The sequence below is a fragment of the Ostrea edulis genome, chromosome 7, assembly GCF_947568905.1.
Source record: "Ostrea edulis chromosome 7, xbOstEdul1.1, whole genome shotgun sequence".
Taxonomy (NCBI): domain Eukaryota; kingdom Metazoa; phylum Mollusca; class Bivalvia; order Ostreida; family Ostreidae; genus Ostrea; species Ostrea edulis.
Window position 1 is genome coordinate 45,670,021 of NC_079170.1, and position 21,081 is coordinate 45,691,101.

A 21,081-nucleotide genomic window follows, 5' to 3' on the forward strand; every position below is an offset into this window, starting at 1 on the left:
CCACTCTGGACATAGAAAGACATTGTCCGCTCAATATCTCAAATTGTTTTGGCACTACTATCAATTAAACGATACATGTGTATATAGCCCTTTTCAATTTTGCACCACAGGGGGCATACATGCTTGTCTTACTATGAACTTTGTCCATGTGAGGAATTTAATTTGTGCAAGGTACGTTGTACCACAAGGTAGATTTCAACTACGTATTCCAAAAGTGGACAACATTGACACTTCTAATTATCTAAAAATACTGTCATTACAAATAACAACAGGTTTATAGAATTACCGTGTATTTATGTGTACACCATATGCTTTGTAACAGAAATATAATATTAAACACCATTTATTCTGAATAAAATTAGAACAAAAACAAATACAGAACTATGCTACAAGTAATACAAAGTGAACAAACACATTGAAAGCATATTATGTAGATATTAAGTAGAGTACATAGGTAGATTTGTTAAGGACAATCATCCTTACCAGAACTGCCTCGTCGTTTCTAAAATTCAATCCCGGAGTAATCTTGACCTTCTCGTTTGACTGTGAACCACAGTGCATCATGGACTACATTTTGACAAAGACTGCATAGTACAGGAAATGAGATCTTAAAATGTATCCCAATTAACTTCCACTCAAACCTATGGTGATTCTGGTTAAGGGTTTCAAATGACTGTCACAGAGGACATGCTAGCCTTCACCATTCTTTTATATTCCTAGTGGGGTTAAACTTTCATTGAAGACACAAAAAGATATTCAGGCAACAAAATGATGAGGAAAAAAACCCAAAAAGATATTCAGGCAAGAAACTGATCAGGAAAAAAATGAAAAAGATATTCAAGCAACAAACTGATCAGGAAGAAAAGTCACCTGACCAGAAGCAGAGAGTGAATTAAAACTGAACATAGCTAAATGAAATGATACATCAAATCCTATACTATGCAGTTAAAATTCTGTGTGACCTGTTGTTTTTTGGGGGCATATTAATAAAACTGCACTGTCAATGTCTGAAATAACAACTGGAGTATCCTATTATTAAATATCTATTTAGAGATACCCATACACTGCATGTTTCCACACAAGACCAAGAATTTACTTCCAATCACAAGGTGGACCCCCACCCCCCCTTACTTTTGAGAGCTTAAATTCATATCACTTCAGTTTATCAATATACGTACTTCACATATGCTCCCACCAACTTCTTCAGTACTGGGCCCATAAACTAATTTCTGGGATTATTCATTTTATCATTGATGTACAGCACGAGACAAAATTTGTAAGGGTTTGGTTATATTAGTATATACATTGTATCTATTAAACTTTTGGTATTTGTCACTATTACACATACTTATGTGGGTACTGAGATAGTGAATTATTGCAATTCTTTGTGTTGAATGAACATAAAAGTATGAAATAGACATGTTTTGTGAACACACACAATACGCTAATGGAATGATTAACAACACATTATCGATCTTACTGATTGCCATGGTAGTAAAGTCCAGCAGAACCATTGTTTGAGATATAAAACCACAATTCAAAAGTCATTAATGTGCACGTCATAATAAATGAAATTCTGGAGATACAAATACATGAAACAATTAAACCCCACATGTAATTAGTAATTACAAACATGACACAAAAATCAACAAAACAACAACATTTCATCAGTTGATTCTTTCTGATCCAAAAATACACTGGTACAAAATATTCCCATAACCTAAAATGATTTCTGTGACAATTTAATCATTTCTACGCAAAATGTTCTCTCACGATTGCAATACACCGAGAAAATATGAGATTCATAATACCCCTACAATATTTTGAAATGACATCTGAATATCATACCATATAACTAATATTTAACAAATTTCCTACACGAACTATTGATGTACAGGGTCTAATTTCAAATTATAAATACTGTTGAGCAATTTGATTGCTTCTTCATCAACATATTTCATGTATTCTGCTTGCAAGATAATTGCATCATCATAAATATTCAACTTTAATATAGAAATCTTTCAAAGGCAAAATGGTGCCTTTTTTCTTCAAAATTGAATTCAACAAGATACATGTTTACAAATGTATGTATTTCACACAATATTTTATTATTGTCCAGATAAATGAATTTTCATTTCTACAAAACTTAATGACATTTTGAGCTCCATCAAAATTCAAATGAATCATAAATAAATTTTGTTTTAAAAGATTGGAAAATAGACAAATATAATAGAAAATGATATTTCATTTCACTTTACCAAAAGTTTGTGATCTAATAAAATCAAAATGAATTATAAAAAAGTTCAATCTAACATGTAAAACTGAAATTTTAAAATTTCTTCAACAAGCACATCAACTTTCGATTAGGTTTCTCTGGGAGATTTCTGTCTGTCATGCTTTCTAAATATCACCATACAGTCCACTAATACATGTAAAAATCTTCAACACAAAAATATAGAGGCCTGTAACAAAGCATTTCTTTATCATATCTAGTCTGGAAAATGTTCAGTTTAGTATCAATAAATACAATAAAATCATTTCATGAATGGCCCCTGTATGCCATATTTTCCCCCCATAAAATAACTATTAGTGTCATAATAAATAATTGTGAACACAAAGATTTTACAAATGTTCATACGCAGATATGATATGACAGACTTTGCTAAAATAAATGATCTATGATGACTTAGCTGCAATAATGTAGCCCCCTCAGACTTTTGGGGTAGGATGTCAGAATGAAAAAAATCAGAGAGGGCTACATTATTGCAGCTAACATTGATCATGATCACAGGAGATCTGCAGAATTATAGTGCTGGAACATTACGGAAATTCTCAAATATAGCTTATTAAAAAAATACAGACCATATTAAGGGACCTTAAGAAATATATAGGAAATGTATAATGAAGAGTACAGTACTTTTTAAAATACTATAAAAGCTAGATACTTTTTATCATTTACGATATGACCAGCTGCTGAATGATGAGATATGTCTGTGGTTTAGGCCATTTCACCGTTCTCTGCCAGTAGTGCTTCCGCTTCTTTGGGAAGTGGTAATTTTCGTATTTCAGTCGACTGGGACTTTTGGGCTGCACTGTATAAATAAATTCACATTCATCAATGTTTTGTTTGTAACGAACTTTCACCATTTCATTGATTTAATTTCTTGATGACAGTACTGTGATCTTTCGTCTTGGCATAAAAGCCTAATATATACAGTATATATAATCTAATTTAAACGATATTTATTCAATCGGTGGGATTGGGCAGCAGGTTTATTCTATATGAGGCCTCTCCCAGTATATATAAAGTTTCATCACAAAATATAAATACAAGGAATGAATGTCTAGGTTGTATGCATCGTGGAGGATAAGAAAACAATAGACTTCTGAAGTAATTGCTACTGATTTGCTTTGTTGATTACACAAATTACCAATGGATTTTTTTCCCATTCTTTCCAAAACACCACAATACAAATCAACCTAAACATTTCCTCTTTTAATTAGATGATTAGCAACCCTTTCATATCTTATAAATAATTCATCCATGAGGAAATTTCATGATGTCAATAATATTTTACATTAATCTCAATGATATATACAATGTACACGTGTGCAGATGATACACTTAGTAAAATGATTTAAAATTACGAAGAATACCAGGAAACTATAGAAACCATACATCCCAATATCATGACTACAAGGACTCCTATAACATCATTTCATTCCTGGAGACGGAACGCCCCATGCTGTTAGTTAACTTCAGAAACAACTCCCATCTATTAGAAGATTATATTAAACATTGTACCAATCACAGCTTTATTCACACATGCAACATATTCCCCTTGTCAAAGTGCACAAGTCCAGCATTTACCCGGTAGATGCCACAATTCTCTAAAAGGACTACATTCACACTGAGACGAGCCAGTCCATTCCATGCATTTTCAGGGCCTTTAAATGACTGTGACAGTCCTCTATTTCTTCAGAATTTCCTTTTGCCATGAGAAGCTAGTGCATGTACATGTAATTTACCATATACCAATGATACCTTGCATTCAAGCCTGTTTTATGTTAATTACTCTTCTGGAAAACAGCAGGAAAAGAAAGTACAGTGAGAAATCCAATCTGATGGAATCAGAATGGACAAGTTCAAAGATTTTTTTTTTTTTTTAAAGTGTTATGCTGCATCAAAGTACCTGAGAATAAAAGAACAATGTATGCAAAGAAATTCGATGAAAAGATTCAATCCATTTGATATTATATCATTCACCGCTTTTATCTAGGTTTTATTGATGGATGTCTTCGTTTGAAGGGTAGATACTACCGGACTCGGTAACCGTGGCTAACGACGATGTCTAGGCATGTCCTATAATTCTGAAGTTTCTGTTATCATGGCAGCCTACACATACAATAATTTACAGAGATGTGCAAATATCAAAACATAAAATGAGATATGTCTACACCTGCCTTGACAAATTTGGCATCAAAGACCTTCCTTGGTTTATACAAAGCAACATGGAATTCAGGGTACACATAAATAAGCCAGTTTGATTCAGAGGATTTCACAAAAATACAAAAATATTTCCAGGTTTAGGATTGTGAAAGTTTGCTGCTGAAATGTACAAATTGAATAAAACTGTTCAACAACGTGCATGTCATCCAGATACATGTAGAGGGGGAGAAGGGGTTGTCCACAACTCCCAACCCTGTCCCCATTCCTTTTCTCTCTCTTCCTCCTTCATTTTCTCTCCTCTTCCACTCCACTCCCCCTCCTCCCATCCCATTTCCTCCACTCTCCCACCCCCTTCCTTTCTGCCCTATCCACCCCCTTCCTTTTTGCCCTATTCATCCCTCCTTTTGCCCTATCCACCCCCTCATTTTGCCCTATCCACCCCTTAGATACAGACAAAACAAACAGTTAGTAACACAAAAATACAAGCTTGCAATCCAGCTACCTGTATGATCCACATACAAATCCAGAAATTACAGGCAGAAATTGCTGACTCATTACAGCTGATATCATAAAAGATATAAGTCCAAAACACTTCACAGAAGTTAGGGACCATTTCAAAATATGTAAAGTGTTTATACATAGACCAGAGAATAGACACAGGTATTGTCATTACCAGCATGCACTTTCTGAATTTATGATCAAGCCTGGATTATCCCCCTTTGTTTGGTTTGCTGTTCAGCAGCCATGCTGAAAGAACAAAACAAACCAGTCATTGTGGTGACACAGCAGCAGAGAACTAATGGAGATCACAATACATCAAAGGAATGTTCATGTTAAGCTAGAGTAAGTGACCCTTTTATTGACCTGTATATAGACTTGCAACAAAGGAATGTTTATATTAAGTTAGGGTAACTGGCCCTTTTATCCACTGTATATAAACTTGTGACAAAGCAATGAACATGTTAAGGTAGGGGAAGTGGCCCTTTTATCAACTGTACATAAACTTGTGACAAAGAAATGATAAAAATAAAAGGTAGGGGAAGTGGCCCTTTTATTAACTGTTTATAAACTTCTGACAAAGGAATGATCATGTTAAGGTAGGGGAAGTGGCCCTTTTATCAACGGTATATAGACTTGTGACGGTTTCAAGATCTAATGCATGCATTTTGTAATACATGTATTACGATCCTCTGTTACAGGGGCTTGTTCTATATGATGTTGTATGACCTACACTTCACATTGGGAACATTGAATTTTCTTGCAATCTGATTAAAATCAGATCTTTGATCCGCTCCGTTATTGTTATAAATCAGATCTTTGATCCGCTCCGTTATTGTTATAAATCAGATCTTTGATCCGCTCCGTTATTGTTATAAATCAGATCTTTGATCCGCTCCGTCATTGTTATAAATCAGATCTTTGATCCGCTCCGTCATTGTTATAAATCAGATCTTTGATCCGCTCCGTTATTGTTATAAATCAGATCTTTGATCCGCTCCGTTATTGTTATAAATCAGATCTTTGATCCGCTCCGTTATTGTTATAAATCAGATCTTTGATCCGCTCCGTTATTGTTATAGTGACATAACAATAACGGGGTGGATCAAAGATCTGATTTTAATCAGATTGACATTCTTGTGAACAGATATTATATGAGCAATCCATAGTGGTCTTATGAGCTTGTGCACATTTGTTGGGTGAATGAATGGCAAAGTAATATGATGGAATATTTATACTGAGAAAACATGACCACTAGCCAATCAAGAAACAACTTTCATTTCTGAGGATATGAACTGCAACGGTTTACACCAGCATACTTCATGAAGCATGTTAGCGTTTCATGAAAAGTATACAGACGTGAAATGTTGCAGTTTTCATACCCTCGTGCAGTTTCAAAAATGAAGTTTATTTCTTATACTTACATTCTACTTTCATTTTGGTTGGAATTTCCAGCCATTAAAATAGATGCACTACATTTATCTGTATTCATATGTGCATTGTTCACAACTGCAACACAGTCATCAAGGCTATCATTACAATTTGTAGAGGTATCAAAAGCAAAAACATTGGAAATGTAAATATGAACTGATGGCTGTATCACATGATACTGCGCAACGTGGAATAATATACATTTATTGCATGATAGTGAGGGAGATATGAAGATTTATTCACCCAAGAAAAATCATAATCCCCGAGGGCAACGCCCTCGGGGAATATGATTTTTCTTGGGTGAATAAATCTTCATATCTCCCGAACATTCATGCAATAAATTGTTTATTATACCGAAACAAAGCAAGACCACAAAATTGCATTTGAGATTGGAGTCCGCTCATCTATACATTGTACATGTATGTAGCTGAGATTGCCCTAATGGTAACACCGCGCCTCAACCAATTAGAAGGTAAAAACAGCAAAATACAGTGATATGATAACCAGTTTTTGTTTTACCATTCTCCTTGAATGCCGATTTACTTGCTTGTTTTTGTATCAACCAAAATCAGGCGATTTTAAAACTGTATATCAGAGACCCGCATATTTTGTGACTTACGAATTATGGAAGTAGAATGACTCGGACTTATTGTGACGTCACAATACATTTCGTCGTCTTTGACGTTAAATTTATGGAAAATGCACGAGGCTGCCCAAGCGGTAAATATGATAGGGAGATATGATGTTTGAGAGGGAGATATGAAGTTTTGTTATCCCTGACATGTGACCGTCTAGACCAATCAGATTACGCGTTGCATAGAATTCTCATACTGAGGTATAATAATACAATATAATAAATACATGTACTGTCAATTGGTATTTTATTGCAGATGTGCTCCCGACAAATTCCACCAGCTTAATGAGTCAGCATAAACAATTAATATTAGACTACGTACACTTTTTACTATCTACAGTGTATATTCTTCTGTTGGATGATTATAGTTTGTTGTTCTGTTAAAGTAAATTATTAATACCCACACAGTAAACTATGCTATGCACCATAGAGTGAAATTATTTCCTCATATTGTGATTGGTGATTGAGAAATTAAAACATAAAGCAAACACATCATGCAGGCTGGTTGATTATACAAGTAAGAAAAAGACAGGATATTTAAATTAAAGTGCTCATTACGTCCATGAATTTACAGTTCCTGCTCCGCGTGACCCTTGGTCATCGTATACTCAAACACTAGTTTCCCTACTAAAACTTAAACCTGGCTACCTTTAGCTGCTCAAAAATTTGAACCAAACTCAGTAGTAAACATTTCAAATAGTAAAGACTAGCTCAAATTTACACTTTGTATAAAAAAAAAAAGACTAGCTCAGATTTATAATTTGTAAAACACAAATAAAAAATATAACAAACCCCAAAATGAAAAAAAATATAATTTTGAAAACCTGTAATTTCATACACTTGTACATGTGGACAACAGAAAGAAAAGTTAATATGTACATGTAAACACATATTAACAAGAATAAGCTTCAGAAAACAGCAGACCATATCGAATAAAGACCCCGGTCCCCTTACCTGAACAGCCACTGCTGGCAGATGGTAGCCAACATCAAAAACGCCACACAACACTCAAATATCACCTTCATCTGCAGGTTCTGGAATGAAGAGAGTACGTGAAAGATTTCAATGAATCAAACCCAAAGTTTTAATCGGTTCCAACATGGACTACCCATGATAAAATATGGTATTAATACACATATCAACACTTCGCCACAAGTTACGTCTCTTTGCAGGGTCAGCCAAAGGTTAACTGGTGAAAAATCAAATTTTCCTTCTTTACCCAACCAAATGTAAGAGGTCACTACTGTGAATCATAGATAATTCTCAAGTTTTTATACAAGTGTATGGGTTGCCCAATCCTGGGGCGTTATTGTAGTCGACTGCAATTGACGGAAAAATAACAAACGTCAAAGCTACAGGTAAGAAAACTACAAAGGCCAACGTAGAGAAATAGTACTTTTTAACCGGAAAATGGCGGAGAAGGGACATAACTTGCACAAAGTGTTAATTACATGTAACAAGGTTTAGGCCTACTATGTTTTACTATGTTTTACTACGTTTTACTATGTTTTACTACGTTTTACTACGTTTTACTATGTTTTACTACGTTTTACTACGTTTTACTATGTTTTACTATGTTTTATGAACACTTACTTGTAACAGAATTCCCACCACTATCATATTCAATGGGACTCGGAAGAAATTCATAATGGTGGATCGAGCTGAAGAAAAGATACAATGTTTTAGATTTAAATCAAGGCATCTCATCAACTCTGCTTACATTAACTCGCAGGCTTCAAACTCCTGACCACACCTCTCCTCCTCAATCAAATGTAAAATAGAGACTCTAAAAACTGGGGTATGGGTTTTGGCCATGTGTGTGGTGTCTGCATGTGCATGAACTTTAGGTAATTACATGTAAATACTCAACTGATATATGCCATAGATAAAAGTTCATTTACAGGAAATTTGATGCACTACTGTGTTTCGTGATAGGCTATACAACATTTTTACATTCAGGGCAATAGTTAAAGACATACTTACTATCATCTGGGACATATTTTCCTCGCATCTGCCCCAAGGACGGCCAGAATATACCTACACAACACTCAAACACCAGGAAACCGATAAACACGATCATCTGGTTCTGTAAGTAATATGTAAGTAATATAAAATCAGTACACTCAAACACCAGGAAACCGGTAAATATTATCAATACACTTAGTGTAGATACATTTATATCAATGTCAGACCCTTTTCTTTACTATCCAGAGACTAAACAATTTCAGACATTTCTAGCTGTGTCAAGCATCCGCTGATCAAATTTATACAGGATTAAGATTATTGAGTATGAAGTCAGATTAGTTCTAAATAAACAGTACAAATAAGTCCTCTATGACAGTGCCATGGTACACCTCTTTGGACATCTTTTTTTTTCATCCTCTCTCACCCTGACCTTTGACCCTGCACTGATCTACACATATATATATACCAGTTTTCTCCATGCCCACCTCTGTTCATTATTGTTCTTATATTACTAGTGAGTATTGATGTTGATAATAGGTTTGTTTTTCATCATTTTTACAGTCAACCAACATGGTGATATCAATAAAATATATAAAAAATATTCACACACAAAAAACTTCACACTGCAAGTCTGGCATCTTCTGTGATATCAAAAAATGGAGCGGGCGTTGGAGAAAACTAGAAACTAACAAACAGGTGTTATAGACCAAAAATGTTTCTTGGTAATAAGAAAATACAAACACCTACCCCTTTAAATATAATAGGTGTGGTGAGGGAGACTGCCGCCGTGAACAACACTACCCTAAAAAATAAAACACGAAAAACTTTACAGAACGATTTACTACATAGAGGCGTGACTAGTCACACAGACTTAGTACATTACTCCATACAGTACAATGTATGTGTACAGGGACAGTAAAATGCACTGTTGATATCATTACCTGGCATAATGATTCAAAATCTGATTCTGTACCTCTAAAGAAAATATTTACTCATTATTTCAATAAACAATCATTCATTAATTAATCATGATTTTACATGAAAAGTGAAGATAACGAACAGTGATCAATCTCATACCTCCTATAATGAATACAAAATAGAGAGTTGGGTAAACACAGACCCCTGGATATACCAGAGGTGAGATCAGGTGCCTAGGAGGAGTAAGCATCCCCTGTCGACCAGTCACACCCACATACTATTAATTTTCTTGACTTTGACATGGTATTTTCGATAGTGTTTATTAAATGCTTACCTCATAAAAGATTCAACGTTGGTATATTTAGATAAAAGTTTGAATATTGAAGATCCTATCATGATAGAGACCTAAAATCAGAGAAAAAACATCATCATAATTATCTCTTTTTTTATTTTTACACATCAACAATCCACTATCTTCATCATTTTTACTATGACATATCTATCCAAGGTAACAATTGGCAAATTCAGAACAGATAATGATTGTCTATTAAGATGAAAAATTAATCAACCACAAAGCCTTCTGAACAAGCACTTGTCAAAATAATTAAGTTCTGTTACAGTTGTAGGGGACAATTAAAATTAATCGGCTTTCTTGTCCAGACTTATAGCCATTAATCATCGAAATTCAACTACCATGAACGCTGCAAATATGTGACCGTGGGGGATGGATTCCTGTTTGTCTGTCGAGCCTGGTTTGGATTCTGGGGTTAACGCTGGGGTCCACTCCAACACAAATATGTACATAGAGCCCTCAAATAGGGACTGAATCAGCCCCAAGCATAAAATTTTGGAATCTAAAAATCAAAATTAAACCAAATAAATGGAATTTTTGTACATGTACATGAAATTTCAAATATTTTCTGGCTATGTTTGCAGTATTACATGTAGGAATGACTATTTTTAATCAATATAGCATGAAAATATGATATGTGCAAATGTTCTGATAATGCATGCAAATGGTCAAGTTTTTAACAATTTGATTACCATTGCGTATGGCTGTTAGAGCGTTTGTGAAGTTTTTACATTTTGATTACCACTGCGTAGGCTGTCAGGGTGTTTGTGAAGTTTTAACATTTTGATTACCATTGCGTATGGCTGTCAGGGCATTTGTGAAGTTTTGTTTCCAGTTTCCTGTCTTGTCCCCATAGTTCTCACTCCACGTGAACACAATTACAATGGTCATTATGGTCAGAACAGATAGGGCCACATCAAATGGAGCACTGAAATTGGACAGCATTTTCTCATGAATAAAGAAAGATAAAATTCGAAAACATGGACACATTCATCAGCTTTCCCCATGCACACTAAATCTGACAGTCAGCTTTCAAGAATATTACAATTCTTTTTTCACTATTCACCTACCAAATTTGTTTAATAAACACAAAATCACCATGAAAGATTAGAAAATAAAAAAGATTATTTTACATTTCATCTTTGAAATATGACAGTGAATCAATTTTGAAACTGGTATAAACTAGTCAATAGTTATATGTATAATATTTCTCTCAGTACAAGGTTGAGATTCTACATACACAAATCCAAATCTGTCAGCAAAGGTTTGGGCCACCAGTCCTGCCAGGATGGCCACCAGAGAGTTTCCCAACACAGCATTACTGAAGATGTTCCCAAGAGAATCCTGGTCAAATCCTCTCTAAAATTACGGATTAAGTAAAATTAAGAAAGGTATGTACAAGACCAACAAAAAACAAGATTCCACCATGAAATTTTCACTCACTTTACCCTCAGATCACAGTTTATCACCACTTTAGCTTGGAGCTGAATTACATCAACCCAGAGTCGGAATTTCTGTTCTAATCAAAGCACCAAAAATTTGACCTATCGAGCAAAAAGATTCTGCGCCATTGAGGTAGAGCAATCTGGATGAAAATACAACATGTACAGGACATGTCCATGACTAGGATGAAAGGCATTTGTGTAGAGTACTCAGGGGACATCTGAGTATGGATCAAATGGTCAGAATCTATGCAGGTTAATAAAATGACTACATTCAAAACTGTACAATAAAAGTACAATAAAAAGAAAGCAAAGTCTTCATTGGTCTACTACTACCTGAGCATGATGTACAAACACTTGTCCTTACAATATATATACACATATCACTTTAGTTCGTAAAAGAACACCCTTTTTTCTTCGTACAGTATAAATAATCAATTGCACACCACCTGCAAGAAATAATCTCCACCAAATGAAGTCAGCAGGTGGTGTGTTGAATAATAAAATTCCTGGATCCACCTACCTTATGGTGCTCATTAACCATCCAAGACTCAAACGCACTGTAGAGGATGGATGTTGCAATCCCTCCCAGCAACCGCCCAAGCATCAGGATGTAAAAGTTGTTAAAGTGCTGTCAAAATTCAAACAGAGTACTTTAAAGCCATGCATGTCAGAGCTAGATTTGTGTACATGTGTAGAGTGGGGGGGGGGGGGGGGTTAAAAATGAAGGAATGTCAACATCAGAAAGGACAATGGTTTCAAGGTGTTTTTGATACAATAATGGCTACCTCTAGACTCTCTCTTACAAACCTTGGTGATACATGCTCCTCCGTACAGAATTCCGTAGAGAATGCAGTTTGCTCTCCTTCCACTAGAACAAACAATACAGTCTTTTTTTACAATGATACAACTCGCACATTATTTCTGTACAGTGTAATAGTTAATAGCTCTTCTGTGTAGAAGGTAAAATTAGTGCTACTCTTGATGCATATAAGTGGAATAGAATGCACCATCAGTGATAAAGACAATAAACAACATGAACATGATAAAAAGAGCCTTCTGTTTAACGATGTAATTCAGGAACCACAAAATACTATCAAAACCGGTTTACTAAACTGGAAACATAAAAAATGTCATATTTGCAAGTAATATCCTAGATACGGTTATGTGCACAAGCAATAACAAAATCATATGATATAGCAAGAATTCCATATGTTTATGTACTTCCTGAATACTTATTACATGTGCAGACTTTGTGTCTCAATCAAAGAAGTTGCATATATGAGAGACTTACTGTGTACATTCACTTATTCAGTGATGGACATTTGTCCTACCTCTGTGTATAAACAAACTGTTTCATACCTAACTGTGTACGAGAGTTTTTTAAAGGGAGATAACTCAGGCGCATCTTGAAACTTGCCTATTGGCTGATCCAGCTGTTGTACACTAAATCAGAACTGCAGCATTTCAGTGGGATGAATACCCCACAGGACACATTTAAACTGGGTTTTACCAGTGACCTTGACCTTATATGAATGACCTTGGTTCTGCATCATAACATAACATCTGATAAGGTTCTATTGTCTCTCCATTATGATGATATGCTCCAGGCATTAAGTTAGAGATATGAATAAAGATAAAATCCCTAACTTTTTTGTTTATTTGTCTGGAGGGGGGTGTGCCTAATATATTTTTGCTAACAACTTGTATTGATAACGAGCCCGCTATACTTACTATCGATCAGCAAATGAACCAACAACTGTCCCAAAGATCATACTGGACCCAAACCCTGCCACAAACAGAACCTCGATCTGGTGGGTCGACATTCCATAACTGTCGTACAGGGCATAGACGTGAGGGCCCTGCAGCCAGTCCCCAGCTGTATAGGAAAAAAATCATTTATATCACAGCAGTCATAAAACTCAGGCCTCTACTGAAGATTGCATGCATAGTGTCATAGACATTTGTTGACTTACTGTTTACAGATATACAATGTAATTGGTAATAAAATTAACTTAAAAATCAATTATGAATTTAAACAAGTAATATAATTTAAAGATATTTCATTGAGAAACTCAAAAGGGTTGGGAAACAGGCATAGTCTATGTAGGCCCTCCCTCAATCAACATGATCATATTATCATAACATACAAGCCCCCTTTCATCAATCCTAGCTCTGTAACAAGAGGCCCATGGGCCACATCGCTCACCTGAGTCACCTTGGCCCATATCTGAAGACTTTCCATATATATTTGCATGTAAAACCTTAGTCCCTATTATGGCCCAAACTACCCTTTGCAAACTTAAATCTACACTATGTCAGAAAGCTTTCATGTAAATGTCAACTTCTTTGGCCCAATGGTTCTTGAGAAGAAGATTTTAAAAGTTTTTTCCTATATTTGTATGTAAAACTTTGACCCCTCCCCCCCACTTGTGGCCCCATCCTACCCCCCGGGGGCCATGATTTGAACAAACTTGAATCTGCACTATGTCAGAAAGTTTTCATGTAAAAATCAGCTTTTCTGACTCAGTGGTTCTTGAGAAGAAGATTTTTCCTATATATTTGTATGTAAAACTTTGATCCCCTATTGTGGCCCAATCCAACCCCAGGGGCACATGATTTGAACAAACTTGAATCTGCATTATGTCAGGAAGCTTTCATGTAAATCTCAGCTTTTCTGGCTTAGTGGTTCTTGAGAAGAAGATTTTTAAAGTTTTTCCCTATATATTTGTATGTAAAACTTTGATCCCCCCTTGTGGCCCCATCCTACCACCTGGGGCCATGATTTGAACAAACTTGAATCTGCAATATGTCAGGAAGCTTTCAGGTAAATTTCAGCTCTTCTGGCCCAGTGGTTCTTCAAGAAGAAGATTTTTAAATGACCCCACCCTATTTTTGCATTTTTGTGATTATCTCCCCTTTGAAAGGGACATGGCCCTTCATTTGAACAAACTTCAAAGCCCTTCACCCAAGGATGCTTTTGGCCATGTTTGGTTGAAATTGGCCCAGTGGTTCTGGAGAAGAAGTCGAAAATGTGAAAAGTTTAACAGACAGACGGACAGACGACGGACAAAACGCGATCAGAAAAGCTCACTTGAGCTTTCAGCTCAGGTGAGCTAAAAACCAAGATCATTATATGAATAAGAAATAAAATACCATTTAAGAATACAATGATATTTGCATCTGAATACAATTGAAACACAGCTGGTCTGGTCGATATATTATGGGATGGCAACCTTTGAATACATTATCATATGAAACCCTGGTCGGTTATGTCATATGTGATGTGCCAGATTTAACCAGGATATTATGTCATGTCATGACTGGTCCACTAAATGAAAGAAGAGTGTGTCCCCTCTAACTCAAGCAGGCATTTATCAAAACAAGATTTTCACTAAAATCTGCAGGGTAAAAAAAAATTCCATTCATGTCTAATCCTAAAATTATCAGCCTTCATAGTCTGTATATCTCAAATAAGCTTGACAATCATTATCATAGTTAAAGACGTGGGCAACTTTTCATCCTATGTGTGGACAATGTTATATTAGGGACCACATGTAGTGTGCTGTCTGCATTGGATCCATCTGCGTTTTGTTTGCCTATATCTCTCCACTGCAGACAGGACTGTGCATGTCCCAAACACTCTTCATTACTTGAGTACATGTTCTTAATCCACGAAATTCAATTATCAATTTTTTTCTAATTTCATTAGTTTACAAGGTCACCTGGCATATCTGAGATGCATTTCATTTCTACCATGATAAAATGGAACTCTCAAAAACGTGCTAAATTTGAAGTTAAAATAGCCACCTACTGATAAAAACAGAATATCATGTAACCCATCAGAGTTTTAAGTCAAGACGGCATTTATAAGGAGGAAAACTGCACCACAGAAATTATAAATAACCCCATCAGAATGGCATTTAAGGAGGAATACTACTGTTACCAGAGAAATTTCATATGGATGAAAAGTGAAGGATGTGTATCAACTATGTGTGTACAAAAATATTTTGAAATTGAAAACTTTCAAATTTACTTTATCTATAGTCCAAAAACTAAGTTTTAGTAGAAAGTAATTTTTAAAAAATTAAAATCTCTGTTGGACTCAAATCCGTGTTCTACAAGCTAACCAATAGTCAACTACTCAGCAAGGCAATTAAACCTAGTTTGAGGAATAGACAAATATTGCTGGTACTATCTATATTTTCATTCAATAGACATTTTTTAAAAGGAAGTCTGAGCCATTATGACAATATAGGATATCTCCTTAAAGACCCAACTTTAAGTTAACGCCCCCAAATTTTACCTGTGTTGTGATCAATGATAAGCCCCTGGTCAATCAAACTTTTAACAATAGAGCTTAGATTGATTGACATTTGCAGAGACCATGGTCTACAGCTACCTGAGAAAGATGTTTTGATAACAATCATGGCTAATGATGACCAGCAGTCTTCATATCTCGAGGAAAGCCCCAGTATACCTGAGTTTTGATAGCATTGACTCGCACCTAGAATATTTTAATTTCTAACGTCCCCTATACAATGCAATTTATCATCGTATTTTCTCTCTCCATCTTTATACATGTATTATAGATTAAACAATCAGAAATCAAACAATAATAATAATAATAATAAAAAAAAAACCAAACAAACATAAGTTATTGGAATATTTTCTATTGATGATTTATTGTGGCTTTATTTTTATAAAAACATGAACAATTCTTTATTGGCGCAGCACATCAACATGTATAATGGTTATATTGCCCATGCGTAAAACTGTTACAGTAGTTTAAAAAATGCTTCTGTTTGAGATACCACATGGATTATAAATTACACAATCAGAAATCAAACAACAGTAAAAAAGCATAAATAAGTTATTGAGATATTTCTATTTATAATTTATCACAGCTTTATATTGAGAGAGAGAGAGAGAGAGAGAGAGAGAGAGAGAGAGAGAGAGAGAGAGTGAGAGAGAGAGAGAGAGAGAGAGAGAGAGAGAGAGAGAGAAAGAGAGTTACTGAGATATTTCTATTTATAATTTATCACGGCTTTATATTTATAAAGATAGATAGAGAGAGAGAGAGAGAGAGAGAGAGTTGTTGAGCTATTTATAATTTATCAGGTTTTATGTTTATAAAAAGAGAGAGAGAGAGAGAGAGAGAGAGAGAGATATGTGTAAAACTGTAGCAATAATATAGATGAAATAATATGGCATGGCAATAGTGTTGCATACGTATGACAATAATTACTCATTTAGTCAATGATTGAGAGTAAGGGAGAGAGAGAGAAATGGGGGGTAGACTAGCTATGTGTCGACTTTTGTTTGGAATACCATCGTTACACAAAACTACGTCCACAGAAACCCTAAAGAGAGAGAGAGAGAGAGGAGGGGGTGTATACTTTGTGTCATTACCACCATTACGCAAACACTATAGCTACAGAAACCCTACAGACAGCCCATATTGAGGGGTATCTTGACCATTCTTCATTTGGTTGTACATGTACACAGATCTACTTGGATTTATTCATTCTCTCGAAACATGGATATTTTACCTACTACACCCACGACACCGCGAACTCCCAGGACACGCCGGGTAATATTATATTTCGGAAATTATTTAAATACGATATATAACAATTTAATTAGAAGTTTTAAAAAGCAAAGGTTTAGAAATGGGCTAAACCTGTCATTTGCAATACATAAATATGACCAAGTTTGAAGGTTTACGGGAAATAGAAATGCGGTATGCATGTAGGTTGAAATTTTAATTATTTTTTTTTTTTGCACAAATCAAGACACTAAGCATAATTTGTAATAACCTGAGAAATTTCTTGTGTATATCATAAAAATATACACAACAACTGATCTCTTGGCCAGGTAAATTCCAGGTAAATAACATTGACCATGGATAAGCTCCGCCCACATTCAGTCATCCGTGGAGCAACCCTATGGTGTTTTTTTGGGGTCTTTAAAATGTTGAAAAGGAAGTTTAATTTACATTTTACAATTAAAACACTCTTCTAATAAAACGAACAGTTTTTTTTTTAAGTTTGTAGCATTTTGAATCATCGGAATGCAAGTGTCGTGGTACTAATTATTACGAGACACCAATATAAATTCAAAAACTTTAATCTCACTATGATGTAATTATCATACATGTGTATATCTTCTACTTTTCATGCATTACAACTTTCTACGGTGTCTTAAATATGTACAGTACATCCTTCATGGATTTTAACATGGCAGATCCGTTTGATGTACATGGCTAATTTCTTGACCTCTTGATTTTGTCAAATTTTACAAGGTCAACAACAACAGCACTTGCCTTATCACCCAGTATGGCTATATGTCTCACAAATTGGGGATCAATCACTGAATTATCTAGGGAGTAGGGACCTGACCCTGTCAGACAATCTGATTCTAAGGAGATGTAAACCAGATCATAAAACAATCTGAGAGAGATTGTACACTGTACTGTTGCATTGCCACAACATATAACGTGAGTGCATGACCTTAGAAACATGATCACATCAAAATAATTTCAATATTTGACAAGTATACTTTTGACAGACAGGAAAACTGAATATGCAAATATAGCTTCCAGAATACTATTACTTCATGTGCAATTTCCTTCTGAAAACTAATTAGACTTGTAATTAATTATAATGTGATGGTTCACACTAAATGTTACAGTTTTATTTCAAACATTAGGTATGGCCAAAAACAAATGGCAGTAATATCAATATTGTCATTATTGTAAGATTGTTCAGGACAGGAAACAGCTGGTACATGGAACAGGAGATACCTATTGTTCAGCTTCCATTGTCAATCCAACCATCAGTACATATGTGTCTTAATCTCACGACAATTCAACACTCAGTGGTCATTTTCACAAAAATTGCAGCTTATTACTTTTGACTTACTTAATCCTCTGGGTTTCCTGGGGACCATAGGACCACAATTAAAGCTTATAAATAACATAATATTTTTATCTCTGCCTTTAATACTCAACTGTGAGCCATTATGCCTTTGAGTAAGAATGTAAATTTTACCAATTATTGTACCAATGTATGATTGTGTATATACTAGTTAAAATTGCCCATGCAGAAATATAAGAGCTAATGATTTTAAAGGATTTTACATCGTTTTCAAATTTTTATCTTAATTAGTATCAAGTAAGATATTTTTCATAAAACGGGCCAATAGTCATTAGACCAATGCATAATTCTAAAAACAAATGATAGGTGAAAAAGCTAGAAATTTCATTTTCCTCACACTGAAAAAAGAAATGCACGAACACCCAATAAAACAGCTCCCTGCTTAAGTTATCAGCAAAAATGAGCAAGCTTTTCAAACCTGAAGATGTCTTAAGAATTTTGAGTCTGTGGAAGTTAGGGCTGGCCGGGTTAGATTTACATGGGATAAACATGGGAAATGGAGAAGATACATACATGTATGGGGAAGACAAAAGGCAAATGGGGCACCTTAGAATAAGCTATTAAGGAAGGGGGGGGGGGGGAATAGAACTGAAGAAAATTGTGAGTATAAAGATTTTAAACTACCTGGCATGGATTAGCTGCACTCATGTATTATGCTAACGTTATTGTGATGTCATAATTCTTTGTTAATGTTGCTAAATATAGTAGATAATAACGGACAGTTAAAAAAAACCCACTATAATGATCAGACGTGTTTTCCTTCAATGCTATTCACTTCGCAACAGAACCCACTCCCTTGTAAATATTTGTTGTATCTGATCTTCGTATTCCTATGTTTTTAAACTTCTAATATTAATTAATTTCATCAATTTGTGACAATTGGACATGAACTATATGCTGAAGCATACTGACTTGTTAACATTTTGGGAATAGAGTCAAAACAAAGCCAATATAGTCAAACATGGCAAAATTCCAAGACTCTCTTTCTTTATCCTTTTTTATTACAACACTTGGAGTAAATGTTAACTATCATAGTACATGCTTGACAAAAATTATGTGAAAATCAACTTCCACTGCAAATGAAAATAATACAGCTCTAATCAAAAGCTGGATGCAAATTTCACTAGACTATCAAATCACACCTTTAAACAATCACTGCATATATTATTTATAATCTAAGTTTGTATTATCCTAAAAACAGAGTCCTTATTTCTTGCCACACATTGTGCTGGACTTCGTTAGCATAATCAGTAGAGCCAATTATGTAGCTAGGTATTTACATATTTTAATTACCCTTTATAGATTTTAATATCAGGTTGAAGTTGATGAGAATTACAATCAATAGACACTCAAAGTTTATCACAAACAAAATACACATATATCAGTCAGTGTAATGATTAGATATGCTACTGAAAAATACTAAACATCTTCAAGATCTAGACATTGATACAGATTAAACTGCATGTTGAATCAAGTCACGGATGCGAACATTGTGAACTCGTGATAAAATTCCACGTGTCAGTCTGTTTCAGACAATTATATGTTAAACAAATGGTTGATCATGCTTGTCCGCAGTAATGGTCAGCTTGATCGATTATTATTTATTATGATAAACCTATGTTCACTCACCCATAGCCAACAGGTACACGACCAAATAAACACGTTGGAAAGTTTTAAAGACCGCATCATTGACGCTACTGAGAGCAGTCCTGGTGTAAATGAACAATGCTGCACACAACACACTGAGAATGGCGAAGCCTGAGATGAAGATATTCATGATTCTCTCGTTTTGTCCGATTGTTTACGCTTGCCGTCAAGTTAGAGTCGTGTCATGTTGGTAAACGGAAGCGAGAGCTGAAGACAAGGGAAATAACTGGCTTACTTTTCCAAGGGCAAGGAACTTGTTGTGTTATACAGTCACGTGACAAAACTGGTTACACACTAACAATCTTTCCTAAATTTTGATTAAATATCACTACTTTTACAATATATTGTTACGTTAACATTTGCTGTCATGGGGAGGAGGATTTCCCCCTTTTTGGACAACTTAAACTTTTATTTTGCGTACAAGCGAAATATTGGTTATTTCCACATGCAAAGTACGATATTGGTTGACACCCCCCCCCCCCTTTTTGTAGTCGTATCTTGAAAGTAAGTGTGGGCTGATGAATTGAACCGATGTGTGCCTAGTAAATGACGAACGTCCCTCACCACGATTTAAAGATTTTGTTTTTTTAGCTCCCCTTCCACGATTTAGGACTTTAAAATTTTAGAGCATTTTAAAAAAAAAAATTTCTTGTTCGTTTGTTTGTGTGGGTTTTTTTGGTTGTTTTTGTTGTTGTTGTTGTTGTTTTGTTGGGTTTTTTTGGGGGGGGGGGTGTTTTTGTATTTTTGTTGTTGTTGTTTTTGGGGGGGTTTAGGTGGTTTTTTGTTGTTGTTGGTTTTTTTTTTTG

At 35.0% G+C, this 21,081-nt stretch overlaps 1 protein-coding gene across 2 annotated transcripts; it reads right to left on the reverse strand.

Moving 5' to 3' along the window:
* Positions 1 to 327: 327 nt before the first annotated feature.
* Positions 328 to 20,496, reverse strand: LOC125654024 (molybdate-anion transporter-like). Of its 2 annotated transcripts, XM_048883766.2 has the most exons (14): positions 20,258 to 20,496; positions 13,425 to 13,569; positions 12,501 to 12,561; positions 12,214 to 12,321; positions 11,489 to 11,607; positions 11,040 to 11,176; positions 10,590 to 10,750; positions 10,231 to 10,301; positions 9,726 to 9,780; positions 8,997 to 9,099; positions 8,607 to 8,674; positions 7,968 to 8,047; positions 5,124 to 5,197; positions 328 to 3,092 (listed from the first exon to the last, which is right to left on the reverse strand). In XM_048883766.2, the coding sequence occupies exons 1-13, from the start codon at positions 20,403 to 20,405 to the stop codon at positions 5,149 to 5,151; spliced, it is 1,305 nt and encodes a 434-aa protein (XP_048739723.1). In that variant the 5' UTR covers positions 20,406 to 20,496; the 3' UTR covers positions 328 to 3,092; positions 5,124 to 5,148. The 2 variants fall into 2 exon arrangements, with proteins under 2 accessions (XP_048739723.1, XP_048739722.1); XM_048883765.2 differs by lacking the exon at positions 5,124 to 5,197.
* Positions 20,497 to 21,081: the final 585 nt, after the last annotated feature.